This window comes from Carettochelys insculpta, chromosome 7, assembly GCF_033958435.1.
Source record: "Carettochelys insculpta isolate YL-2023 chromosome 7, ASM3395843v1, whole genome shotgun sequence".
In the NCBI taxonomy this organism is placed as follows: domain Eukaryota; kingdom Metazoa; phylum Chordata; order Testudines; family Carettochelyidae; genus Carettochelys; species Carettochelys insculpta.
The window spans coordinates 60774022-60799242 of NC_134143.1; the positions used below are offsets into that span (position 1 = coordinate 60774022).

General features: G+C 42.8%; 1 protein-coding gene across 4 annotated transcripts in view; it reads left to right on the top strand.

The window, feature by feature from the left end:
* HSPA12A (heat shock protein family A (Hsp70) member 12A) overlaps positions 1 to 25221 on the top strand; it is a 193871-nt gene that overhangs the window by 76451 nt on the left and 92199 nt on the right. For 2 of the 4 annotated variants that reach the window (XM_074999069.1, XM_074999074.1), the window contains 3 exons: positions 9344 to 9440; positions 11899 to 11997; positions 18021 to 18110. In XM_074999069.1, the coding sequence (XP_074855170.1) occupies positions 18097 to 18110 (14 nt within the window). In that variant the 5' untranslated portion in view covers positions 9344 to 9440; positions 11899 to 11997; positions 18021 to 18096. Of the gene's footprint in view, positions 1 to 9343; positions 9441 to 11898; positions 11998 to 18020; positions 18111 to 20479; positions 20794 to 25221 lie in introns of those variants that run through there. The other 2 variants (XM_074999071.1, XM_074999072.1) reach the window with 1 other exon arrangement.

Below are 25221 nucleotides of genomic sequence, written 5' to 3' on the forward strand. Positions count from 1 at the left end.
CCGGGCATAACCCTGCCAAAGCTCCTTAACTTTACTGTGGACTTGGTCAAGAATGAGGGCAGGGTGTCCTTGGGCAGCCAGGCCTTTGGACATCCAGGCAAATGCAGCCACATTCCGTCACTTGGCTCCCATCGCCTTAAACACCTCCTCTTCCCAGAGCCCCAGCAGGTCCCTCAGCTCTGGCTTGTCCAGGAGGGTGTCCTTTTGGGGGCGGGGGGCGCTGGCCGGAGTCCTGCGAGCCCTATGAGGGCTCTGAGGGGGGGCCCTGGGGTGGCTGGATGCTGGCCATGGGTCACAGTTGCTGCTCTGGGGCTGCTTAGAAGGTGTACTGCTAGAGCTCATGCTGTGGCTGCTCCTACCACACTCTTAGCTTCCTGCCATGGGGTTTCTGGGTCCATGTGGCTTTAAACGCAGTTGGACACAGCTACCATAGAGCTCCACTGCCACCAGCCAGGGTTTGTCTGTGCACCAGCTGGCTGGTGCCAAGGTGGACTGCTCTTTTGAAAGAGTGTCCCATGGAGCATCTACACACTTTTCCTTTTGAAAGACTCTTTTGAAAGGGGGTGCTCTTCCTATTACGGGATCAGAGGAACGCTTTCAAAGGGGCACTTTTTGTGTGTAGATGCTCTGCGTGCTCTTTCGAAAGAGGGCTAGGTTTTCCAAATGTACTTGCAAGTGTAGACACAGCCCACTGGTCTAGGTGCTTTTAAAAACCCTATCTGACGCTTATCTACATATCTAGGCATCTAAATACCTTTAAAAATCTGAATCCCTAGAGCCTGTTTTTCTTAAATTCTGAGCACTTGCAATCCCTACTGAAGCTGATGAGAGCCATGTGGATTTCGCATCACATAAAATTAAGATTGTAGAATCCAATAGTGAAGTTCCAAAATTCCCAGAAATGCTAAGCACTGCCGACAGCTATGGAACTCAGTAGAAGCTATGAAAATGAGACTATAAATATGTGTCCCAGTCTCTGTATCTATACAACTAAGGTGAATATAATTTCAAGTGTACCATTGGGGTCCTCTGTGTATCAATTATGCAATGTCTGTTAAGTGCTTTGGAAAGAAAAAAAAAGGTCATTATAAAGAGTTGTAGCAGAATTCAATGTATATTTTTTATCATTTTGAAGGATAATAACAATATATTTTCAAGCATTTTAGAAATTTTATATATTTAAATTTTCATAGTTGTGGGAAATTATGGGGGCCAGCCAATAATTACTTAAAAACAGTAGACACCAAGATGCAAAAATTAAATTTTTATAACCATTATAACACAAATGATCAACATCAAATGTCAATATATAAAGTAAATATTCTTAAATCAAGCTCTAAGAAGTTCTAATGCAGCATTTTTCTTACTTTGCCTATTTGTAATTTTTTATTATTATTGATGGAAATGTATTTTCATCCATTTTCGATACCAGACATCAACAATTACAGACATTTACCAATAAAAAAGTTAATCCTTCCAAGCTTAAATATAATCATAGAAATGCAGGTCTGGAAAGGGGTCTTGAGAGTTCATTAAGTTCAGCCCTAGTTCTGAAGCAGAATCAAATAAACCTCATCTCATACCTGAAAGGTGTTTGCCTAATCTACCTTAAAAGCTTCCAGTAATAGGAATTTCTCAACTTCCTTTGGAAGCCTGTTCTAGAATTTAATTTCTTTTATATCAGGGAAGCTTTCCTAATATTTAACCTAACCCTTGCTTCAGATTAAATCCATTGTTTTTTTGTCCTATTTTCAGGCCATATAGAGAACAATGGATCAGCATCCTTATTATAACATCTTTTAATATATTTGAGGAGTGTTTTCAGGTCACACCTAAGTCTTCTTTTCTCTGGATTAATCATGCCCATTTTTCCACATTTCCTCATCGATCAAGTTTCTAAATATTTTGTCATTTTTGTTGTTCTTGTCTGGACTCTGCCCAGTTCATCCACATCAGATACAGTACTCCATCTGGGGCTTTGCCACCACTGAGGTGGACAATTACTTCCATGTTTTCACGCAACAGCCCAGTTACTATAGTCCAGAATATTAGCCTTCTTTGCAACTGCATCGTATTGTTGACAGATATTCAATTTGTAATCCACTATTACTCCCAGATCCTTTTCAGCAATACTACCAGCTAGCTACTTACTCTGTATTTTGTACTTGAACATCTGATTTTTTTCTTCTTAAGAGAAGTATTTTGCCCCATCTTTATTGAATTTCATCGTGTTGATATCAGACCAACTCTCTAATTTGTCACAGTTGTTTAGAATTCTCATCCTGTCCTCCAAAGTACTTGCATCTGCACCCCACTTAGTGTCATCTGCAAATTTTATAAGCATACTCTCCGCTCCATTATCCAAGTCATTAATGAAAATGTTTAATATTAACAGATCCAGGACTGACCTCTGTGATACTCCGTACTCCCAGTTTGGCAGTGAACCATTGATTTGGCAGTGAACTCTTCCAGTTGCATCTGTCAAACAGTTGTGTATCTGCTTTATAGTACAGGTTGAACCTATCTCATCCGGCATCATCGGGACCTGACCAGTTCTGGACAAGAACATTTTCTGGAAGATGGGAGGTCAATATTTTCTACACATTACCAAAATTTCTGCTTCTTATTGGGCTCTTAGAAGACATTTGGGGTAAAATACAGCTAAGTAACAGCACAGAACACTGAGAACCAGGACTGGTGGCTTTAAGCAAACTTTATGGGACCACACAAAACTTGGCCACAGCCATGATAAGTGGTTGTCCAGCTAATGAAAATCATTTCAGATTACAGAGTTTTCTGGACAAGAGAGTTCTGGATTAGAGAGGTTTATTCTGTAATTTCATTTAGATCATATCACCCTGATTTGCTTCTGAGAATGTGTGCAAAGCCTTACTGAAGTCAATATATATCACATCTACTATTTTCCCTGTGTCCACTAGGCCAATAACTCTATGCAATAAGAAAAATGAGCTGGTTTTACATGATTTTTTCTTGGCAAACCCATGCAGGTTATTCTATACATGCCTATCATTCTATTCTTCCTTACAAATCTCTTGTTTAATTTGCTCTAGTATCTTTCCAGGTATTGAAGTTAAGCTGACTTCTAAAAAGCTGTGCATCCATTTTTAACAGATGAACACCCTGTTTGCCTATCTCCATTCTTCTGGGACTTTACTTGTCCATCATGAGCTTTCAAAGATAATCACTAATACAATAAACTCTAGCGTTCCATCATACAGAACTCTCAAACAACCGGCATTTTCACCATAAGTAAATTTTAGTTATGTTTTCCATAAGTTCAATATAGTGAAAGTAGATACAAATAAATACAGCAACTACAGTATAAGTTTACAGTGTATAATACTACTGTTATACTATTATCCAAAATATTTGAATATTTGGCAACCTCCCGGTCCTGGGGGTTGCAGGATTTGAAAGAGTTTACTGTAGTTATGAAATTGCTTCAGCTAGTTCTTAAATGCTAGAATAATACATGATAACGAGTGTTTCCTTACTCATTGGCACAACTGCATTACTAAAACACTTGCAGTGTCTTTATGCTCAGTTGGTAATTTGGAATATATTTTATAAATAACATCATTGCATATTAATTTATCCAAGGAAAAAGCCCCTCAGAATTCAGATCAGTGAACAGAAAGCAGTATGACACATAAGCAAATGTGTTTCCTTGTAGCTATTTATTTCACATCTCATCAATATTATGTTTCCCTATTGGAGTTCGTAGGCCTTGACAAAGTAGCACTTCAAGGGAGAGAGAGGATGATGGATAAAATTTACTTTTACAAAGTCAGTCCTTTTGGATCTGTTTTTGGACATCTTGACACCAACAGCTATAAACACAGACAGGAATCTGAAACCTTTTATGCAGTGACCTTGTTTTAGAAAACAGCGTTCTTATCTCCCAGTATTATCCTCTGTGCAGTCACTTTTCACCGCTTGTTCCTCAGCATGTGCGATTTCCATTTTCTTAAACAGTGACTGCCTTTGTAATTTTCTGTGCTGAACTTCTGCATTTAATTTACATATGCTGGGAAATTCCTTCAGTTGGCATCAGGAAGGATTCTGTTTGATTTCTTGTTCATTCTTTTTCTCCTTTGCCATTTATACCACAGTTGTTTCTGAAGGCCTTATCCCAGTCATGGCCTCATTGTGCAAGTCACTGTGCAAACAGATACTAAATGACAGTAGTTTTCTTGCTTTGTCTTTGCATTTATACTCTTGGTCTCAAACCCTGACATCACTATTAAGAAAAGCTCCCACTGAAGTTAGATACTTCATGTTTAATAGTAGTCAGTGGAAATTTACCAAAGTGTAAAGACTGCCTGGCTTCTGATAGGCAAGAACGGTATGTCTTTGCTGCAGAACTAAGGCAGAGATATCCAAACTCAGACGTGAGCACCCGCACTGCAAATCTGTGTCTAAGTTACTTTGCCCCCACTGGTGCTGCACTCGCTTATGTGTGTTGCTAGGACTCCAGGTCACACATCCCATTGGCCTTGTGCTGCAGTAAGCTGAGGCCCTCTGATTCTTTTGCAGTGAATTGTAGAACTTGTCAGTGGGAAGGTATTGGAGGATTATCAGCACTAATGTGGTTTAACCTGCGTTGTCAATCAAAGTGAGCTGGTTCCAGCCCAAGTGAAAGCCTAATGCAGGTGTTAGCCTATATCCCAGGATGGATGAGCTAGCCCTGGTTGGCTAGCTTGGCTCAAGGTTGTATATGGAGAGGAGGGGTGTGTGGAGCAGCACCCAAGTGAGAACCAGGACTAACTGCCACGAAGTTCTTCCTAGTTCCTGGTATTTTTTAGCTGTGGCCTCCTTTCCTAGAGTCCCCCTACTGTTTAAATTTATAATATAAAGTTGTTCTCATTGTACTCAACAATTTAAAAGCAGCCAGAGATTGATTCATAATCCTTTTCTATGGTGAGGTGCTCACATACAATAAAATTGGTGTCTCTGCTTTAAAGAACATAGCTATCATCTGCAGTACGCTGAGAGATGTCACTTGTATTGATAAAACTGTTTTTGCACACATTTCACTATTTATAAATAGTGTTAACTGTTGCTCTTCCTGTGACTGTTCAATTACTGTGCCAAGTAAACGGTTATCTTTGGAAATGATTTATTGACTGAACTTTTACCCTGTCCACACCTATATATTTTTCTCCAAATCAATTTTAACAAATATATAAACTCTCTTTAAAACACTTTCCTCTTGAGCAAGGTGACCTTATAATCAGACAGGAAAGTCTAAGGACTGCTCACATAAATTTCTGTGCATTTGATCCGCTTGGGTTTCCAGGTGTCCTTGCTGAGTTTAGCTGGGCTTGCATGATCGTGAAGTCAATCTTGTCTCTTGTTCAGCTTACATTCCCTTTTTAACAATGACCTAGAACAATAGTTCACCATGCAGCACACTATAAATTAAAAAAATAAAACTTTGGTGAGTACAAACTATATGACTATTTTTCTGATGATACAAAAATTGCAGTTACCATAAAGTAATACACATTAATAAAGTGACAGGTAAAATGTAGCTGTATTGGAAACACATGCTCTTATTTTTACTCCGTCATATTTTGTATAGGTCCTAATATACTTGTAACAACAGTGCCTTGGGACCAGAGCCAAAGTTCATTCAATTGGAGCCCTTCCATTGACTTCAATAAGTTTTGGATCACAAAAAAGTTGTGATTACAAAGTTGTGATCACAATTCTTCCTTGGATCGTCGACATAACAAGGCAGACAGTTTTTCTGAACAGGTTCCTGAATCTCAGTTTGATCTTAAATATGGCCATGTAGAATTTATAAAATAATCAGCTGCCTATTTTGCCAAATGATAGCCCACATAGTTGAAATGGGAAACAGACGTCTTGTCTTTTGTTGGAACTAGTCATGTCAATATGATGCATTTCTCTTTTTATTAGTGAAGATGTGGATGTATAAGAACTTCAGCATCATTTTCCTACTAATAAGAAAATGTAATTAGTGGCAAATATTTTAAGGGGAGTATTAGTTTTTCTTTGAAATAAATTCTTGGTTTATTAAATTCACAGACTAAAGCACTTTAGAGATAATTTAGGATAAACGTTAGAAGACACATTAACAACATTCTTTTCTGCTGGCATGACTGAAGTTAGAAATTGATGTGGAGTACTGTGAACACACCCAACAGGCTTAACAGTGTAGAAAGACATTTCTGGTCCTTAAACATTTCAGGGCAATTTTGCTATATTTAAATGATGATACATAAATAGCATACTTACCATAATCATAGCATTACTGCACACTTTGTCAAAACAAGTATTTCAGAGATAAGGTTGATCTCAGTTACACTTATGAAATCCCATGCATGTTGATTAGTAACAGAGAGAAAGCTGTGCTAGTCTATATACTATCAAAACAAAAAAGCAGTAAAGTAGCACTTTAAAGACTAACAAAATAATTTATTAGGTGAGCTTTTGTGGGACAGACCCACTTCTTCAGACCATAGCCATACCAGAACAGACTCAATATTTAAGGCTTAGAGAACCAAAAATAGTAATCAAGATTAACAAATCAGAAAAAAAATATCAAGGCATAATAATAATATTTTTTTTTCTGATTTGTCAACCTTGATTACTAGTTTTGGTTCTCTATGCCTTAAATATTGAGTCTGTTCTGGTATGGCTATGGTCCGAAGAGGTGAATCTGTCCCACGAAAGCTCACCTAATAAATTATTTTGTTAGTCTTTAAAGTGCTACTTTACTGCTTTTTTGTTTTTATTAAATCCCATGTAAGTGAATGGAGTTTCTCTGTACTCACATTATTGTAACTAAGAACAGACTCTGTGGTTCAGTCTAGTAACTCTTTTGCATTTAATAATGTTAAAGAAAAAGAGAGAGAGAGGGAGAGAGAGAGAGAGAAAAAGGTGGGTTTTTTTTCTGTTCTGTGTTTATGTAGCAAAAGCAGCTGTAGTGTCACATTCCAGTGTTCATTTTTTGGAAGATTTAATATAAAATTTATATACAAAGTTATTCTGTGAAACTAATTCTAATAAGATGAACAGTACTCCTTAGAGAAAGGGTTGTGATGCCCAACTTATCTTTGACAGTACTGTTCCTGTTGCAGAATTCGACCTTTGTGATTATTTGCAACCTTTCACATTAAATGTTTATATTTTCAGGAACAGGCTCACTTTCTGGTTGGCGCAAGGTCTTCCATTTTAGTTCTAGGCAGCTGTATCTAGGGATCTCTGAAATTGTCTCTGATCTCTTCTTTCAGAAAGGTGGACCATTTGAGATAGTGATGGAGTGATGTGGTGTTGTCTTTTCATGGATTTAGCATTTCATCAAAGAGTTTGCTCTGGGGAGAAGAAAGCTGCCAGATGGTCTCAAGGCTGGCACCTAAAGTGGAGTAGTTTAGATATTAAACAAAGCTGCAATATTTATTTTGAACTTGTTGAACTTGGTGTCAGTAGGGGGTGGGGAGATTTTAAGTAAGGAAATATGTGGTCATTGGAAAAGTGGGCATAGCAGAAAGCCATATGTTAAGGTCTTTAGAGAAACCTTCAATACACTACCTATTTCAGTACTTCCAAATAGCAGATAGCAAATTATTTGTAATTATTAATTTACAGGAAATGTTAGGCCTTTATGTTTGCAAACGTACAATACACTATCCATTTCAGTACTTCAGAATAGCAGATAGCAAATTATTTGTAATTATTAATTTACAGGAAATATTAGGCCTTTATGTTTGCAAACTGCCCCTAACTTTCATTTTTACTAATTTGTTTATATTTCAGTCCCAAATAGTCACTTCTGCTATTAGTCTCTATTTTCTTTTCCCCTGTTCATGGGGGCTACGTCTACACGTGCACCCAACTTCGAAATAGCTTATTTCGATGTTGCGACAGCGAAATAGGCTATTTCGATGAATAACGTCTACACGTCCTCCAGGGCTGGCAACGTCGATGTTCAACTTCGACGTTGCTCAGCCCAACATCGAAATAGGCACAGCGAGGGAACGTCTACACGCCAAAGTAGCACACATCGAAATAAGGGAGCCAGGCACAGCTGCAGACAGGGTCACGGGGCGGACTCAACAGCAAGTCGCTCCCTTAAAGGGCCCCTCCCAGACACACTTTCATTAAACAGTGCAAGATACACAGAGCCAACAACTAGTTGCAGACCCTGTATATGCAGCACGGACCCCCAGCTGCAGCAGCAGCAGCCAGAAGCCCTGGGCTAAGGGCTGCTGCCCACGGTGACCACAGAGCCCCGCAAGGGCTGGAGAGAGAGTATTTCTCAACCCCCCAGCTGATGGCCGCCATGGAGGACCCCGCTATTTCGATGTTGCGGGACGCGGATCGTCTACACGTCCCTACTTCGATGTTGAACGTCGAAGTAGGGCGCTATTCCCATCCCCTCATGGGGTTAGCGACTTCGACGTCTCGCCGCCTAACGTCGATTTCAACTTCGAAATAGCGCCCAACACGTGTAGACGTGACGGGCGCTATTTCGAAGTTACTGCCGCTACTTCGAAGTAGCGTGCACGTGTAGACGCAGCCGGGGTGTAGTAGGTCATTGTAGTGGCAATATTTCCACTTCCTGACTGGATAACTGACACTTTTTATATAAAAACTGTTGTCTCAAACTTTTGTTCAAATAGCATTCCATGAACAGCTGATAGTTTTCTGCAAACATTCTTTCCATCATAAAACACTGGCATAAATGTTCACAGAAAATACTAATAAAAAGATGCAAAACCCATTAACACCAGCTCATTGTTTGTAATCAAATTAATGTCTGCAAATTTTTCTTTGCAGTTTGTCCAATTCTGTTTCTGACCTGGTGCTAGCTTTTGGTTGATTAATCTCTATCTCCATCTATAGACTACAAGAATTCCTGGTTGAAGCCCTATGTCTGCCAAACGTCTGTTGGAAGTCTGTACGATTCACTATAAACATCCTCTCTTTATTTAATGATCTTTTCAATGAACACTAGCAGATTTAGGATCTTACTGATGTATTTTCTTTCCACACAAAAGAGTGTTATTCTCCATCTTTGAAGTCAGACACTTGGAAATTCAGTCCTTCCCAATTAAAATGGGGGAGGTGTATCCTTCAGTGTGGTATGGAGTCTTACTCGTCACCAATTAATATAGGGCTTGTCTATGCACTAGTGATGTAAACAAAGCCAATATGAAAGAAGATTGTATTGCATTAGTTTAATTAACATTCTCTTTGCATGCTATTGGTGTGGGCCTTAGAATTTCTTTGGATTTTCACCAGTGTGAATGGGAGCAAAACAGCCTGATAGCTGTTCTCTTTCCCTCAGCAGCAATGATACGCTTGCATGACTGGAAGGAATCTCAAGGGTTCGGGTTCGGGTCCAGCCCCAGGCTGAGGCAGGACCAAGTAAGCCTAGCACATCTTCTGTAAGTGCTTTGTCTATTCTGTGTTTAAAAACCTCCTATGATGGGAATTCTAGAACCTCCCTTGGAAGCCTGTTTCAGAGCTTAACTCCTCTTATAGTTTCAGCTTTTCCTAATATCAAACCTAAATCTCCCTTGCCGTGGATTAATCCTGTTACTACTTCTTGTACCACCAATAGATATGAAAAACAATTAATCACGGTTCTTTTTATCTATTTATGCTATGAAAGTCCTTGCTCTGATAAACCCAAATATGTACAGTAAATGCTTTCGTATCTGGCATTCTATCATCTGGAACTCTCAAATAACCGGCATTTTAACCATACATAAATTTTAGTTACGTTTTCTATAAGTACAGTACAGTGAAAGTAAATACAAATAAATACAGCAAACATAGTATAAGTTTACAGTGTACAATACTACTGTTGGTAAATAAAGTACTCTGCGTACATATTTGGTTGTTTCTTAACATCTATTCTTGTTTTTCTTTAGCGTTATGCATTGCTAAGTATACCTCTCTGTTATCCAGAATATTTGAATATCTGGCAACTTCCCGGTCTCGCGGCTGCCAGATATGAAAAAGTTCATCCCAGTAGGGCAGTCAGGCTTTATGGGCCCCCTGGCAAGGTGGGAGGTGGGCTTAGCTCCACACCCCCAGAAGGAGCAGTTTGTGGCAATTTTATATCCTCCTACTTGCAGATATTCCAGTTTTATTGGAGTTGTTTTGAGCAGGATGTGAACCATGAGCTTTTTTCCCGCTATTTAACCATGGGGAATGTGCTTAGACTGAGTCAGATGCTTTATTTCTGTTATGGCAATTGTATGCCTATAGAGAGAGGCCACTGTGTGCCTAAATATTTGTTGATGTTGCTCAGTTTCAGAATCCCCTCCCTTAACATCCCTCAATGTCACCTTTTTAAAGTCACTTCTTACTGGGGATATTTTTACAGGATTAAATTCTGTTGCTCTTACTTACATTGGGTAGTACTTTACAACTTAAGCAGTCCTGTTCCAATCAGTGAGACTATTTGCAGACTAAAATACTGCATAATGCCCCCTATTCAGCACAACACTTAAGTACAATCTTCAGAGTTTTCCTGAATTAAGGCCATAGTGAGTATGGGTGCTGGAATCTGATCTTACTTGTCTAGCAGACTAATTTTCAGAGGTGTTGAGCACTCATAATCCCTGAAGAGTTCAATGGGAGCTGTAGAGCTTAGCCCAAGAAATGATGATTTATAGCCTCTGTAATCAGGCTGTAAATTCTTGTGTATCTTGCAAACAAAACTATGTTTAACTACTGTGCACTACACACACAGCTTTATTTCAGTTAGGAACGTATGCTATAAAAGAAGTCATTGCAGAGGCAAAATTAAGTTTACCTTTTAAAGCTCAAATGAAGTATCAGTTGAATTTTTCACTATGTGCAGTAGTATGTGTATGCTTATAGAACAATGTGCTCACAGTATGTTATATGATGCATGTAAACTGCATCCTTATCTCCATTTTCTTTTAATTTTTAAGTAAATTTAGTTGTTGGCAAAATGCACTGGATTTGATTGACAGAGCGGCCTTTTTTCCATAGAACTGGTACAGCATGATTGTAAACTCGTTGGGACAGGGATCTTCTTTTTACTCTGTGTTTGTACTGCACCCTAGTATGGTGAGTTCATGACTAGGGTTTCTAGATGCTACCACAATACAAGTACAGTTTGCAATGCTCTTGTCCAGCACCCTCAGGACCTGACCAGTGCTGGATGAGAAAATTGTCCGGATGATGGGAGCTCAGTATTTTCTAGCACATAAGCAACACTTTAACTCCTTATTAGGCTCTTCGAAGATGTCTAGGGGTAAATTAGAGCTAAATAACTGCACAGAACACTGAGAGCCAGGACTGGTGGCTTTAAACAAACTTTATGGGACTTTATGTCATCATCAGATGGATGGACTATCATTCATTCATTCATTCATTCATTAATGGGACCAAGGAAAACTTAGCTGCACCCATAATACATGGCTGTCCCACCAACTAAAATCATTCCAGATTACGGAGTTTTCCAGATGAGAGCGTTCTGGATTAGAGAGGTTTAACCTATAATAAATAATAATTCAATATTGGAAAAATTACAAGGTGGTGATGTTGCAGTGTCTTCATTTGGAACTTTTCCAAAGTTGGAGCCAGATTGAAAAGTTACAGAGTGGAAAATAGGAAGATTTAAAATGAAAAAGCAACAGAAGACTTTAATTTAATTAGCATTTGTACCTTTGAAATCTTTCCCTAAATGAATAAACCTTTTAACTGAAGGTCTGCACTATTGAAGAAGTCCAGGTCATAGAAAACTGGAAACACTTCCGTAAGATCTGCAGCACTGTAGATTTGTCCTAAAGTTCACTCTGTTAATCTTTGCAGGTGTAAAGTGAATCTGTGCTGAGAATAAAGAACTGTTTATTTTTCATACAGGCACTGATACCACAGGTTAGGCAACCTTGTAGAACGGATAGATGGCTACTGGTGAAAGGAGGCTAGAGGAATCTGCTAGTCTATGGATAACCACTTGAGGTGCCCACTTATTTTTTTCATCCAAGGTTTTCTTATCTTTTGCAAAGGGGCAAATAGCAACAAAAAGAAATGTCTTTAGGAATGGAGAAATATTCTCCAGTGTCTACTTGTTAAAAAAGTTGATTGGTACATGAATCACATCTTGCGGGAATAGTATATACAGTCATCATAAAGTATGGGACAAGAAATAATAGTTGTGAAAATCCAACAGAAAATCAGACAGAGAATGTGTCACACTCCAGAAAGTGTAAGGAGGCAGCTCTTTGGACTATGAATTCATTGCTTACGGAATACCAGGAGAGCAGGTAGGCAGTGCCCAGGGTCAGGGATTGTCATGCTGTCATTTCTTTTGACAGGTTTAATGTACGCACCTTTCTTTTATTTGCTTTAAATTTAGTTGTATTTTAAGACTTTATATATTTAACCAACTCCCACAGACACCAATAGAAGCTGTGTGGTAGACTTGAGGGCATTATATGGCCTTTAGTATTTGACTGTAATAATTTCTGTCAGCCTTGCTGTCAGAAACAATAAAAGGGCCGTATACTGCCCTTGATTTGCTCCCACAACTTCAGTTGATGCTAACAGACTTTGTTTGTGTGGATAGGAGTTTGTATATGGCCCTTAGTGTTTGAAGGAGAGAATTGGAATTAGTAATTTGTAATCGAACTCCATTAATTATATTCTCTGGGCAATTGCAATTGGTATTCTTCACTCTGTGCCCTGAAGTACTGTGAAGTCTTGCTGTGCACTGTGAGAACAGTTGCTGTGTTTCATCCTGAGGTAGGTACACATCAGTGTGGCTGAATCAGTTGGCCTGTGTACCTGTTTAAGTTTACATAGTGCTTCAGAATCATTTGGGATGAAATGTGCTATGTAAACGTAAAAAAAATGATGCATTGTCACAGTTCCAAGTAGGGGACCAGGGATGGAACATAGCCCATACACTGAGGCTTGGTCTACACTAGGGAGTTAAATCGATTGCGGATATGCAGTTATAGCTATGGTTACTGCATAAGTGGAATCGACTTATCTGCAATCGACTTACCTGGCCATCTACATAGAGGGAGGTTGACAGGAGAAACTCTCTCCTCAACCTCCCTTACTCCTCGTGCTGTTGAGAACTACAGACTTTGACCTGCTGACACAGATAGTTCGATTTTGTGAGTCTCTATCAGGCATGTGAAATTGAAGTCCAGAAGATCGACCTTAACCAGGTGAATCTTCCTGGTAGTGTAAACAAACCCTTAGCTATTAGGGAGAAGAGGCATCCATTATGGCCTGCTGTCTGTAAGTTGTAATTACAGGATTTGATGCTTAGGTTCTCTGCTGATGGATGCCTTGGAAGTATCAATGATCCATCAAGTCAGGATCATGCTTCTGAGAATGGCAAGTACCTGATGTTTCAGGGGCAAACAAACCCCTTCGCTCCTCTATTGTCCTCCCCCTCCCTACTTCCCCATAAGGCACCCAGCAGTTGTTACAGTGCTATACTGGAGAGGGTAAGAATTTCTTCCTAATCCATGCAGTGATCAAAACCCATGCTTCAGGACGTAAGTTGGTTACTTTATCTAAGTCTTCATAACTACAGAAGATATTACTGGTCATATGCAATCTTTTTAAAAAAATCTGTTCACAGTCTTTAATCTTCATTTGTTTTTATTTATTTTGGCTCATTTCCAATTGTACTTATCAGAATCTCAGTCATTAAAACCACACATTCTAAACAGGTTGTCAAAATTACCATGAAAATGACAGTCCTCCTTACAAAACAAACAAACCAAAAAATGCAAACACCTTTCCAGCCCAAAATCAGACTCAGTGACTTTACTCTGGAAATTAGTTCCATCATGTCAAATGTTTCTTTGTATTTGTGTACAGGGCAGAGAAATGGCAAAAGAGAAAAGATCTTTCTTTCACCCCTTTATTTTCCTATAACCTACTTTTCTCTATATGTAAAGTCTCAAGAAAAACTTAAGGCGCCACAGTCTTGAGTATGCTTTTTGCCCTCAATTGGGGACATATATTTAGCTAGCATGGTTCAACTCATTAGATTTTTAGCAGTGATGCTAAGTGCGTGAGAAGAGATTTTATTTTTGTAATAGGCAGCTACACATTTGGATATGCTCTTTCTGCATTATTCACAACACCTACAACTGAGTCTATAACATAGGCAACCTGGCTGGATATTGAATAATGTAGTCACTGCCGTGGCACTAAAAAAGATGTTTGTATCTAGCAAATGCTCTTTTTATGTGGACATTTTGTTTGCTTCAAAAATAAGGAGAAAATGGAAAACTGGCTTGTCTGTCATATTTTTTCTGCAGTGCCAGATTTTTATTTGTCATTTAAAAATATAATTGTAAAGCCACACATCAGTTGCAGTTGAAGTGTATTTAATTTTATGTGAAAGTTTTAGCTTGTAAGGAAAGTTGTTTTATTTCCTATTTCCTACGCTAATAACTAACAGTTCAAGTTTTCAGACAGACTCTAATTATATAATTAAAGCAGACTACAGGCCAGATGTTCTTCTCTGCTGCTGGATTTGTAGAGCAAAGGAAACGTGGAGGGTAGCAGCAGCTGAATGGCATAGTGTCCTTGCTTCCCTTGGAGATTCCTATGTGTACCTCGAGTAGTTGGGGCCCTGCAAGAGTGTAGTTACTGTAAGTGTTGGGGTAAGACACTCTTTAGGTCCTTTCCTTTGCTCAGAATATTGCATACTTCCTTCCCACTCTTCTTGCCAGTGCAGGAAGCCCTCTCTTACCTTACCTTCTTCCTTTGCAGAGGGAGAATGCAGGGAGCATTCTCTGAAGTCTGTCTATTTAGGTGCTTATGAAGGGCTCGTCACTATATAATATTTAAGTTAGATGCTCATGTTTGAAACTTTTCACTGTAAATCTTCTACCCCAGCTCCCCCTTCACAAAAGAGGCACAGGGCTCATCAAGGCTCTTGTGACAAGTGCATTACAAGGGAGGTATGGTAGACCTGGCAGCAGAAAGGAGAGGTAGTTCATGCAGCATAGTTACCCTGCCCTTCATGTGGCTGGTCCCTCTGTCTTGCTGGATGTCACAAGAATCTTGTTTTCTCTCAGTGCCAGATTTAATGAGAGGCATCAGCAGAAAGGATTCAATAGAAACACACTGTAGGGCCTGTTCCACTAACTTTAGGGCTCCCAAGGTTGACTTTGGTACTCCTGCTTTTCACAAGGACTGTGTCTACACTAGCAAGTTCTTTTGACAGATTTTTTGAAAGAAGAGGGCTCTTTCGAAAAATCCGATGAAGCATCTACACACAAAAAGCATTCTTTCAAAAGTAAATCGAAAGAATGTGGTGCTTCTTGCATAATCGCTCTTCCTTTCCTGTTTCAGGAAGACTGCCCTTTTTCGAAAGCTTCTTTAGAAAGAAAATGTGTAGACACTCTGCAGGCCCTTTTTTTTCGAAAGAGCAGTCTTCCTGGAGCCTGATTTTTCGATCCCTGGCCCTTTCTTTCAAAAGAGCAGGGGCTGTGTGGACATCTCTTTTGAAAGAGCAGATTACTCTTTTGATCTGCTTTTTTGTGTGTGGACACGCTCTTTTGAAAGAAGTTCTTTCGGAAGGGCTTCTTTTGAAAGATCTCTGTAGTGTAGATGTAGCCAAAGAGTAACACCAAAATCAACTTTGCATAGTCGATTTTAGGGCAGTGCAGACAGAGTGCTGTGAAATGCAGTGTGCTTGGCCTCCTGGAGGTGTTCCACAGAGTCCAAATGTGACCATTTTGGCCCCCACTTTTGGCTCCATTGCTCTGTAGGGCTACGTCTACACTAGCCCCAAACTTTGAAATGGCCACGCAAATGGCCATTTCGAAGTTTACTAATGAAGCGCTGAAATGCATATTCAGCGCTTCATTAGCATGCGGGCGGCCGCAGCACTTCGAAATTGACGCGCCTCACCTCCACGTGGCTCGTCCCGACGGGGCTCCTTTTCGAAAGGACCCCGCCTACTTCGAAGTCCCCTTATTCCCATGAGCATTCCCATGAACATGGGAATAAGGGGACTTCGAAGTAGGCGGGGTCCTTTTGAAAAGGAGCCCCATCGGGACGAGACGCGCGGCGGCGAGGCGCGTCAATTTCGAAGTGCCGCAGCCACCCGCATGCTAATGAAGCCCTGAATATGCATTTCAGCGCTTCATTGGTAAACTTCGAAATGGCCATTTGCGTGGCCATTTCGAAGTTTGGGGCTCATGTAGACATGGTGTAGGTGTGCAGGAAACAGCCCAGGAAAGTTTGAATTTCATTTGATGTTTGGCCAGCATGCCAAACAGAGCAGGCAGCACACCTCAGCAATACATCTGGTCATGAATTCCCAGGGTCACATGGAGCTCCAGCATGGACTATGCAGGAGATCCAGGACCTTATTGCTGTGGGAGTGGTGGTGAGATGGGGAAGGAGAAGGATGAAGCTGTGCTGGCAGAGCTACTAAAGAGCAAAAGAAACACAGGCATCTATGCCAAGATCTCGCAGGGCATGATGGGAAAAGGGTGCAGCTGGGACACCCAGCAGTGCCGCATGAAAATAAAGGAGCTCAGGCAGATGTACCAAAAGACAAAGGAAGCAAACGGACATTCTGGGTCATCACTACAAACATGCTGCTTTGTGAGCAGCTGCATGGGATTCTGGGTGGGTAGGGGGCACCCAACCACTGTCTCCAAATGGTCAGTGAGTACCTCCCAAGAGATTCATCAGGCAACCTCTGGCAACAGCAGAGAAGACATGATGGATGAGGAAAAGGATGACAATGGTCAGCAGGTGAATAGAGCTGCTGATCTCACTGACAGCCAGGAACTTTTTTTTAACTTTTGATCTCATCCCCTCTTCTCCAGATTTTTTGCAGCCAGACCTTGATGGTGGGGAGGGCACCTTCAGTGAGTTCTCATTTTTAATCATGCTACAAGTAGGTTAAGGCAGTTGGGTGTGATCTGTAGTGGGCACTGTACTTATATATTCCAGACCCCCCAGAACAGCTTGTTAACATGTCTGGGGACAGAGCACTGATCCTCTTTGCACATCTCCATATAGCTCGCAGACAGACAGTCTTTAACCCTTCTCACAAGGTTTCTGCGGACTCCTGCCTTATTCCAACCTCTATACTACACATCATTCCATGCCAAACCAGCAGTAAGTAATCTGGCCTCATTGCACCACAGAGCAGCGTAGCATACCAACCAGCCTTCTGTGCCCACATTCAGTCAGCATCTGTTCCTTATCAATGTGTTTTATTCTAAGCAGAATAATATCTCACATTGCAACCTACCAGAAGCAGGGGACTGAGCATTAAGCTATGATAACACAAGCTTCTCGGACCCCCTTTCCCTTCCCTTCCCTGCCCTGGCCTCCTGGGGGAAGGGAAAGTTTCACTGTTCCATCCAAGGGGGGAGAAGCACATGGCAACCACAAGAGCAACACACACAGTCCAAAGGAGGAAAGCACAAGACACGCTGCCATGCCTTCCCCCAACACCTGGGCTGCTGGTGGATGGAAAACTTACTGTCCAGCTGGGGGAGTGGGGAGAGCACACAGCAACTGCAAGACCCACGCAGCCCCGATAACATAAGCTGCAATGCCGTGCCTGCTCCCTTCCCTTCCCTTCCCCAGGCTCCTGGGGGAAAGGAGATTCTCAGTGCCCCAGCAAAGCAGGGAGGGGAAGCATGCGGTGACCATGACTGCCACAGCCCCCAAAGCCACCATGGCCTCCCACCGCTTGCAGTGTGCACAGCTTCAGAAACTGCCTTTGGAAACACTGGCTTGAAAGCATGCCCCATTCTGTGCCTTACCATTGCTGGAAGCAAACCAAGTCAAGCAGGTCCCTTAAGATCTGTGTGTAGTGCGTGCTGGACAGAGGATGTTTAAAAATCAAAATTTGTCCTTGTATATAACACATCCCTGTTTGCCACAGAGACTCTTTCATTAAATTCCTTTGTGTGTTGTAAAACTAATCTACAGTTAATGTATCTCCCTAATGTTTGGTCTTTTATGTTTTGTTGCAGTTCACTCAACAGTGGGCTCTATTACAATTACTCCCCACCCTCCAGCTGTTAGGCTGCCACAGATCTGCAGGAGAAAATGAACACAGGAAGGTATGTTCCTAGACTAGAGCACATGCAAGCTGCCTGCATGGACGGGGCACAGTTAAATGCCTGGAGGAGAACCACACTGGAGGAAAGGAGGGAGGATTGGGAGGTCATGAGAGTGAATTGGGAGGAGAGGAGAGTGCTCAGAGAGCATGAAGTCCAGACTCAGTAGGAGATGTTGAAGCTGATGTTGCAGCAAACAGAGCTCCTAAGGGGCTTGGTAGAAAAGCACAGGGCCCCACTGTGACCCATGATGGAACACATGCCCTCCTCACCACATTCTGTACCCTCCCCACATCAGCACCCCAGAATGCAGAGGGGTGGTGAGTCAAAGACAGCCTTACATTCCAATTCCAGGGACACTTCTCAGAATAGAAGGCTGACATTCCCTCACCTATGATTGCAAAACCAAGTCTTATCCTTGCTTAGCCACCTCTGAAATCCTTTCCACAAACTCCTTTACTGTGTGTTACATTTTGTCCCCTAAATAAAAATCATTAAGCTCTTGAAAACATTGGTTTTATTGCTTTTGTTGCATGGGGGCAGGGAAGCTGCCAGCAAACATTAGATCAAACAGGGGGCATCTCCTCAACAGTAACAGACAAGACTGTCATGTCACCATCTGGTCATTCATAAAGCTGTTTTTCAAAGCCTCCTTGATGAGCAGTGCCGCTTGCTGTGTTCTCCTTGTTGCCCTGGTGCCTGGCAGCTCTTTGCACTCTACTCTGGCATGAAATTTCCCTTCTTACTCTCACATAAGTTCTGTAGCACACAGCAGGCTGCCACCACAAAGGGAATGTTGCTTTCACTGAGGTCTGATCAAGTCAGGAGGCCCCTGAGCCTGGCTTTTAATCAGCCAAATGTTCAGTCTACTACCATTCTGCAGTTGCACAGCCTGTAGTTGAACTGCTCCTTACTGCAGTCCGAGATGCCTAAGTATGGCTTCATGAGCCAAGGGAGCAAGGGGTAAGATGGCTCTCCCAAGATCACTATTGGTATCTCCACTCATGTGAAGTAAACAATTCGTGAGGTGCTCATAATACTTGCCACAACAGTTTGAAGCTGGATGGGTTCCATACGAGCCTTGCCATGGTATCTGTGAGGATATCCAATGAAAAAAGGGATGCAAAAATATGTTGCTTTCCAAAAGGAGAGGGAGGAAATAAATGCACTATGGGAGGCTGATGACACACACCTAGGACCTCCCACATCACCATTTTATCCCATCAGACACTGGGAGCCCTGCCCACAATGCAAGGGGGAAGCAGAAACTGTAAAATAGGCAACCACAGTGCATTGCTGGCAAAGTTGATGCTGCCTGCTCTAATGGGGATGCACTCCGTTGATTTCATGTGCCAGTACGGACGTACACCCTAGACTTTACAAAATCAGTTGCTGAAAAATCAACCTAATCTCTGAGTGTAGACATATCCAAAGTCAATGGGAACAGCATTAAACTAGTGGCAAAAGAGTTTCTGTAAATCCCACTCTCTAAAACGAAGGTCCTGGGGTCTGATTCTGTATTGCCTTACATCTTTTGTGATCATTTACACCAGTAAATATAATTGAATGGAAATGGATGTAATTGAAGTGGAATTGAATTTGTTAATACCAACTTTAGATTTACTTTTTATGGGTACTAGAGGATAAGGCCTATGGAGATCCAGGAGGACTTTTTCTTCTACTAAATTTTTGTTTTGTTTTGTTTTTTCATGCTAGGAAATTAGCCCCAATTCTGTTGTTTTACTTGGAAGGGACTCTAATCCAACATAGACAAATAATGATTTTATCGTGAAATATTTGATGGATTTTGTTTTTGCTTTTTACTGAATCCCTAACTCATGGAGGCATGTGAGTATTTGAGATTATTGGCTTTCATTAGGAAAAATGTAAAAGTAACTTCCTTGCCCTTGTGGCTGTGGACGAGAGTTTGAAGAAGTTTCAAGTGCATGATGAATGCTTGAAAGGCAGAAAGAAAACAATTTTTTGAAAAATAATGATGTTTGAATGGTTAGAGCTAACAATACTGTTCCTCATAGTCAATGCAAAGCCAAATAAGCTATGCATGTTTTGCAAACAATACTTGACCTAGCTTTAGCTCCTTATTACGGTGTTTTGTTTTGTTTTGTTTTTCTAATGCGTATAAAAGGCCAGACTATGCTGCAAGCACAAAGTAACATGCTCCATTTGCCAGCCAGTCAGCCATGTGCAGGCTGCTGAGTGTAGAACTAGCCTCGTGAACCGGTCAGCTTCGTTTGCCCACCGAAACGACAAATGCACATCGAAAGCTAGGCTGGGTCTGCGTCCGCGTCCGCCCTGAGCATCTCCACCCTTTCGCCGCTCCACGAGCGCGTCTGTCAGTTGCAGGCCGGGGTCCCCGGTTGGAGGGGGAAGCGGAGTGCAAGCGCACGCTTACGGGGGAGGGGCTCTGCCGCAATCTGAGCAGCTGCAGCCCTCAGGAAAGGGTCAACGCAGCCGCCCCTCGGGCTCCCTGCAGTATCTGTGGGCAGGCGCTCGGAGGGGGGAGAGGGGTGGAGGAGGGAGCGGAGCCTCGTCTGCGGATCCAGCCTGCTCGCGAGGAAGCGGCGGCCGGCAATGGCTGAGTGAGGGGCGCTCCGCGTGCAGCTGAAGGACGGAGCGGGGCGCTAGGCAGCTCCAGCGATGGCCGAACCGGAGAGCGGCACCGCAGGTAAGAAGAGCCGCATTCCCTTTTCCCCGCAGCACGGAAGGGCCCCGAGCAGCCACTCCGCAATGCAGGAGACCTTCCCGCGTGGGCTGCGGCTCTCCCCCTCACCCTCTGCAGCGAGGGGCCGCGCACGGCCGGCACAACCCTGCCCCGTCGTTGAGTGCGCTGCAGCTTACGCACTGGGGTCGCCGCCGCTGCAGGACACCGGCTGCGGGGCGTGGGCGTGACGGGCTTTGCGTGGGGCAGCCATGGCACTGCACGGAGCTCGAGGTGCCCTCGGCTCTGCCTGGCAGCGCTCCGGCCCGTCCTGCCCTAGCTCGTGCAGCTGGATCGAGCCCTCCGTGCAACCCGGGGTCGGGGGGTGAGAGGGCTGAAAGCCCCGCAGCGAGGCCTAGCGGGGGCTGCTGAGCGCTCCGCTCCCGGCAGGGGGAGGGGCTGTTGGCCTGCCTGGGGCTGGCGTGTTGCAGCGAGCGCTTTCCACCAGGCAGCCGGACTCTCCGTGGGGAGGTGAGCGGGACGGACGTGCCCTTCCCGAGCGAGCTGCAGCCCTGCTCCGAGACCTCGGAGCTCAGTCGGATGTTCCCCCGGGAGGCACCGAGGAGCAGCAGCCGCCGGTGCTTCGCCCCCCACCCCCACCCCACCGCGCTGTCCCTGGGGAGAAGGGGGGCGGGGCGGTCAGTGCGGCAGGGCGGGAGCCAGGTGACAAAACAATGCGGAGGAACGGGACGCACTTGCCCAGCGCTTGTCTGTCCCCGGGGCGCTGCTGAGTCCCCGAGCGCCCGATGCAGTCATTTCCCAAGGGCTGGTAGTGAATGCAGCCAGCGTAGGCCTTTCCAGCCGGGTGTGCCGCTGGCCCTCTCTTCGCCTGGCCTGGGTTGGAAGCCTGGGAAAGGGCTTGCTGCGTGGATCGCGCCCCGTGCTGGTGCTGCTGCTGTATTAAAGGGAAGCGGCATCCTAGACTAAGGGAGAGGACTGTCAATGCAGCAGCTTGCCTAGGGGCTGGTGATGCCCAATCATCTTTTCTGCCCTTTGCATCACCTATCTTTAGCATCCTGGAGCAGCCATATGGCTCTGAAGCTAAGGAGAGTGAGAGATGGGATAAAACAGAGGGGGCCGTTTTGTAAAACCTTGTGTATGGGGGTTGACTTGGTAAAATCAAGAGCTAAAGTAGTTCTAGATGTCTGTTTTATCCAGAAAAAATGAGAAGTCCTGTGGTACCTTATAGACTAACTGATACATTAGAGCATAAGCTTTTGTGGGCAAAGATCCACGGTGTCAGATGGTTTATGCAGCTCAGGAGGGTTCTGTAATTTAAAAAAGACAGACAAACAAACAAACAAACAAACAGTCCATTTGCAATTACCATGCAGAGAAGTAAAACCGTGTCTTTGTGGGGTAATGGGGGAGGAACCGCATTGTGTGTGTGTGAAGTGCGCCAGCATAGTATGGGTATTGTCAGAATGCAAATAATAATGATAGGGAAATACCATATAACTATCATGAGGTACTTTCTTGTCCTCTGTAGCAATGCCCTGGAGGTTTGGAAACAGTGTAACTTTGAATCTCTGTTACTGCCCAAATAAAATTCTAGATGACCATGTAGAGAAAAATAAAGGTCTGGGTTTGTAGGATGTTGGCATGTGATTAAGAAGAGTGTATTCCTGAATAAAATAGTTCAACTGCAAAGCATATTAAACCACAATGTCCAAGAGCATCCATTTTGAAAACTGTTACAGAATGTTGTTTGGAAAACTAGTTGAGTTGTAAAAATATGTGCTTTGCTCTGGATTTCTTTGCTTGATGAGAGTTGCTGGGAACTTCAATACTCTCTGTCTGTTCATGTATTTTTTTATTTTTAATAAAGGCTCTAATGATTTGTCTCTCTGGCTTGATGAAGTTGGCTGTGTCAGTATTGTAGCAAACAGCTAACAAAAGAGTAGAAAACAGATTTGCCCATCTGTTAGACAGTATATTACTTATTTTTACACACATTTTATAGCAAATCTGATATACTGCACTGTTAAAATTAAATGTTGCGAAGAAGAACCAAGGCAAGAAGGATTCTGCTGTAAGAAAGAATATGATGTAGCAAAGAAATGATTTGTCATAACTTACATGGTTTATGGTCTCTCTGAAACACTGAAACATTTGGAGATAAAAGGAACCCAAAAAAAATGCTGCTTAATGAGTTGAGCGTATATTGGCAGTGTAGGGCTGTAAAAGTGTATTGCAGTGTAGAGTGCTGCAGAAATGACACACACCTATGCAAAATAGCAAACTGCTGTATGCGCCAGTTGTTAATCATTTTTATGGCTACAAGTAGCACAGCACTGCAGTATTTGCAGTTTGGCTAACTTGAACATGACTAATTTTATTAATAGAAATGTTTGTTTTAAAGTTTTAATAACACTATCATAAAGAAATATAAACCATTGGCTCACTTCAATTTAGCAGATAACTTTTATTTTGTTAATTATTTTTTAACAACAAACAGCATGATGATAAGTTTTTAACCTGACTATTCAGTAGATTTGAGCCCTGAGCCAGAACTAGTCCTGTGCTAGGGCAACATTTGCTTCTCTACTGCTGCAGTTTCCGTAAAGTCTACCAAGCTCCCAAAGGATCTGTCCTACACTGGGTTTGTGGGAAGTAGATCCTATCAAACCAGTTTAATTGTTTTGATGGGGTACAAGTTTGATTGATAAAAGTAAAAGTGTTGGTATTTTGACTTCTCAAAATATTTCCCTTAATACAACATTTTGATTAAAAAACTAGAATGATACAACATTAACCTGGCACTCATTAAATGGATTAAATGCTAGCTGGCTGATAGATCTCAATATGTAATTGTAGATGTGGAATTAGCATCAATCAGGTATGTTTCTAACAGGAGTTTCTAGTGGTAAGTAACAAAGACAGTAGGACGCTGTTACAGAGCAATCAGGCTCACTTGGTAAGCTGGGCATGAGCAAACTAAATGCGTTCAAATACAGTCAATATAAATATGTACATTTTGGAACAAAGAAGGTGAGCAATACTTACAAGAAGGGGGACTCTACCCAGGGAATAAATGACTCTGAAAATCTTTTGAGTGGGGGTGTGGTGGATTGTCAGCTGAATGTGAGCTCCCAGTGTGCCACCATGGCCAGAATGGCAGAGGATATCCTTGGATGCATAAACAGGAGAATTTTGAATAGGAGTAGAAGTTACTTTAGGTAAATTTGTGGCACATGTGTAGCTGCTGCTGGAATACTGTGTCCAGTTCTGGTGTCCGGAGTTGAAGAATGTTGATAAATTGGAGAAGAGCAGCAAGAATGATGAAAATATGCCTTAGAGTGGGGGTGGGGTTTGGAACCTTTTTTATATCAGGGCCCCTGGTGCACAGAAAAAAATCAGTTGGGGACCACGCACAGCCCTGTTGGGAGTGTGGAGGCTAATGATTTCCCCTGGCTCTGAGGTGGGGGTGCAGAAGTGAAGGGTTCAGGCTGCAGGACGGGACTCTGGGCTTGAGCAGGGGTTGCAATGCAGGAAAAGGTGAGGGCTCCAACTAAAGGTAGCCAGGATGTGACAGGGTGTTGGAGTGCTGGAGTAGGTTATGGGTGCAGGCCCTGGGAGGGAGTTTGGGTGTGGGAGGAGGCTCAGAGTGGGGCTGTGGGGTGTAGGAGGGTGTTCTGACCTGGGGCAGAAGGTTCGAGGGGGACAGGACTCAGGGAGCAGGCTCCATCTGGGCAGTGCTTAACTCAGGTGTCTCCTGGTTGGTGGAACAATGGGGCTGAGGCAGGCTCCCTGTCTGGTCTGCCTTCATGGAGGTTTCAGTAATTTCTACCGTACCCAGCCCATATGTAGAGGGCCCAGGCGGTGTCTGGGTGGCTCTTATTGGCTGCAGTTCCTGGCCAGAGGAGCTGTAGAGCCAGTGCTGGGGGCAGGAACAGCACGTGAAGCTTCGCCGATCACCTCCCCCCATGCCCAGAGGCCACCAGGACGTGCCAATGAGACAGCACTCACAGCCCCAACCCCAGAAGGTGCACTGAGGCCGAGGTCTTTTGCCCAGTGGCCTGGAGCCTTGTCACAGTGTGGATGAACTGAAGCAGAGGGCTGGACACAGCCCATAAGTCACAGATTTATCAACCCTGCCTATAAGTGATAGACTCAAGGAGTTCAACCTGTCTGTGTTAAAGAGAAGATTAAGTGGTCACTTAATTGTAGTCTCGAATTCCCTTTCACAGGGAACAAATATTTGATAATGAGCTGCTCTTGGGCAATTTTAAAATCAAGATTGGATTTTCTTTTTTGTTTCTTTTGCTAACAATATGCTGTAGTTCAAAGGAATTTGTGGGGGCAAGTCTATGGCCTGTTATGCAGGAGGTCAGACTAGATAATCAAAATGGTCTCTTCTGGCTTTGGAATCTAGGAACATAGTGGCATAGAGCT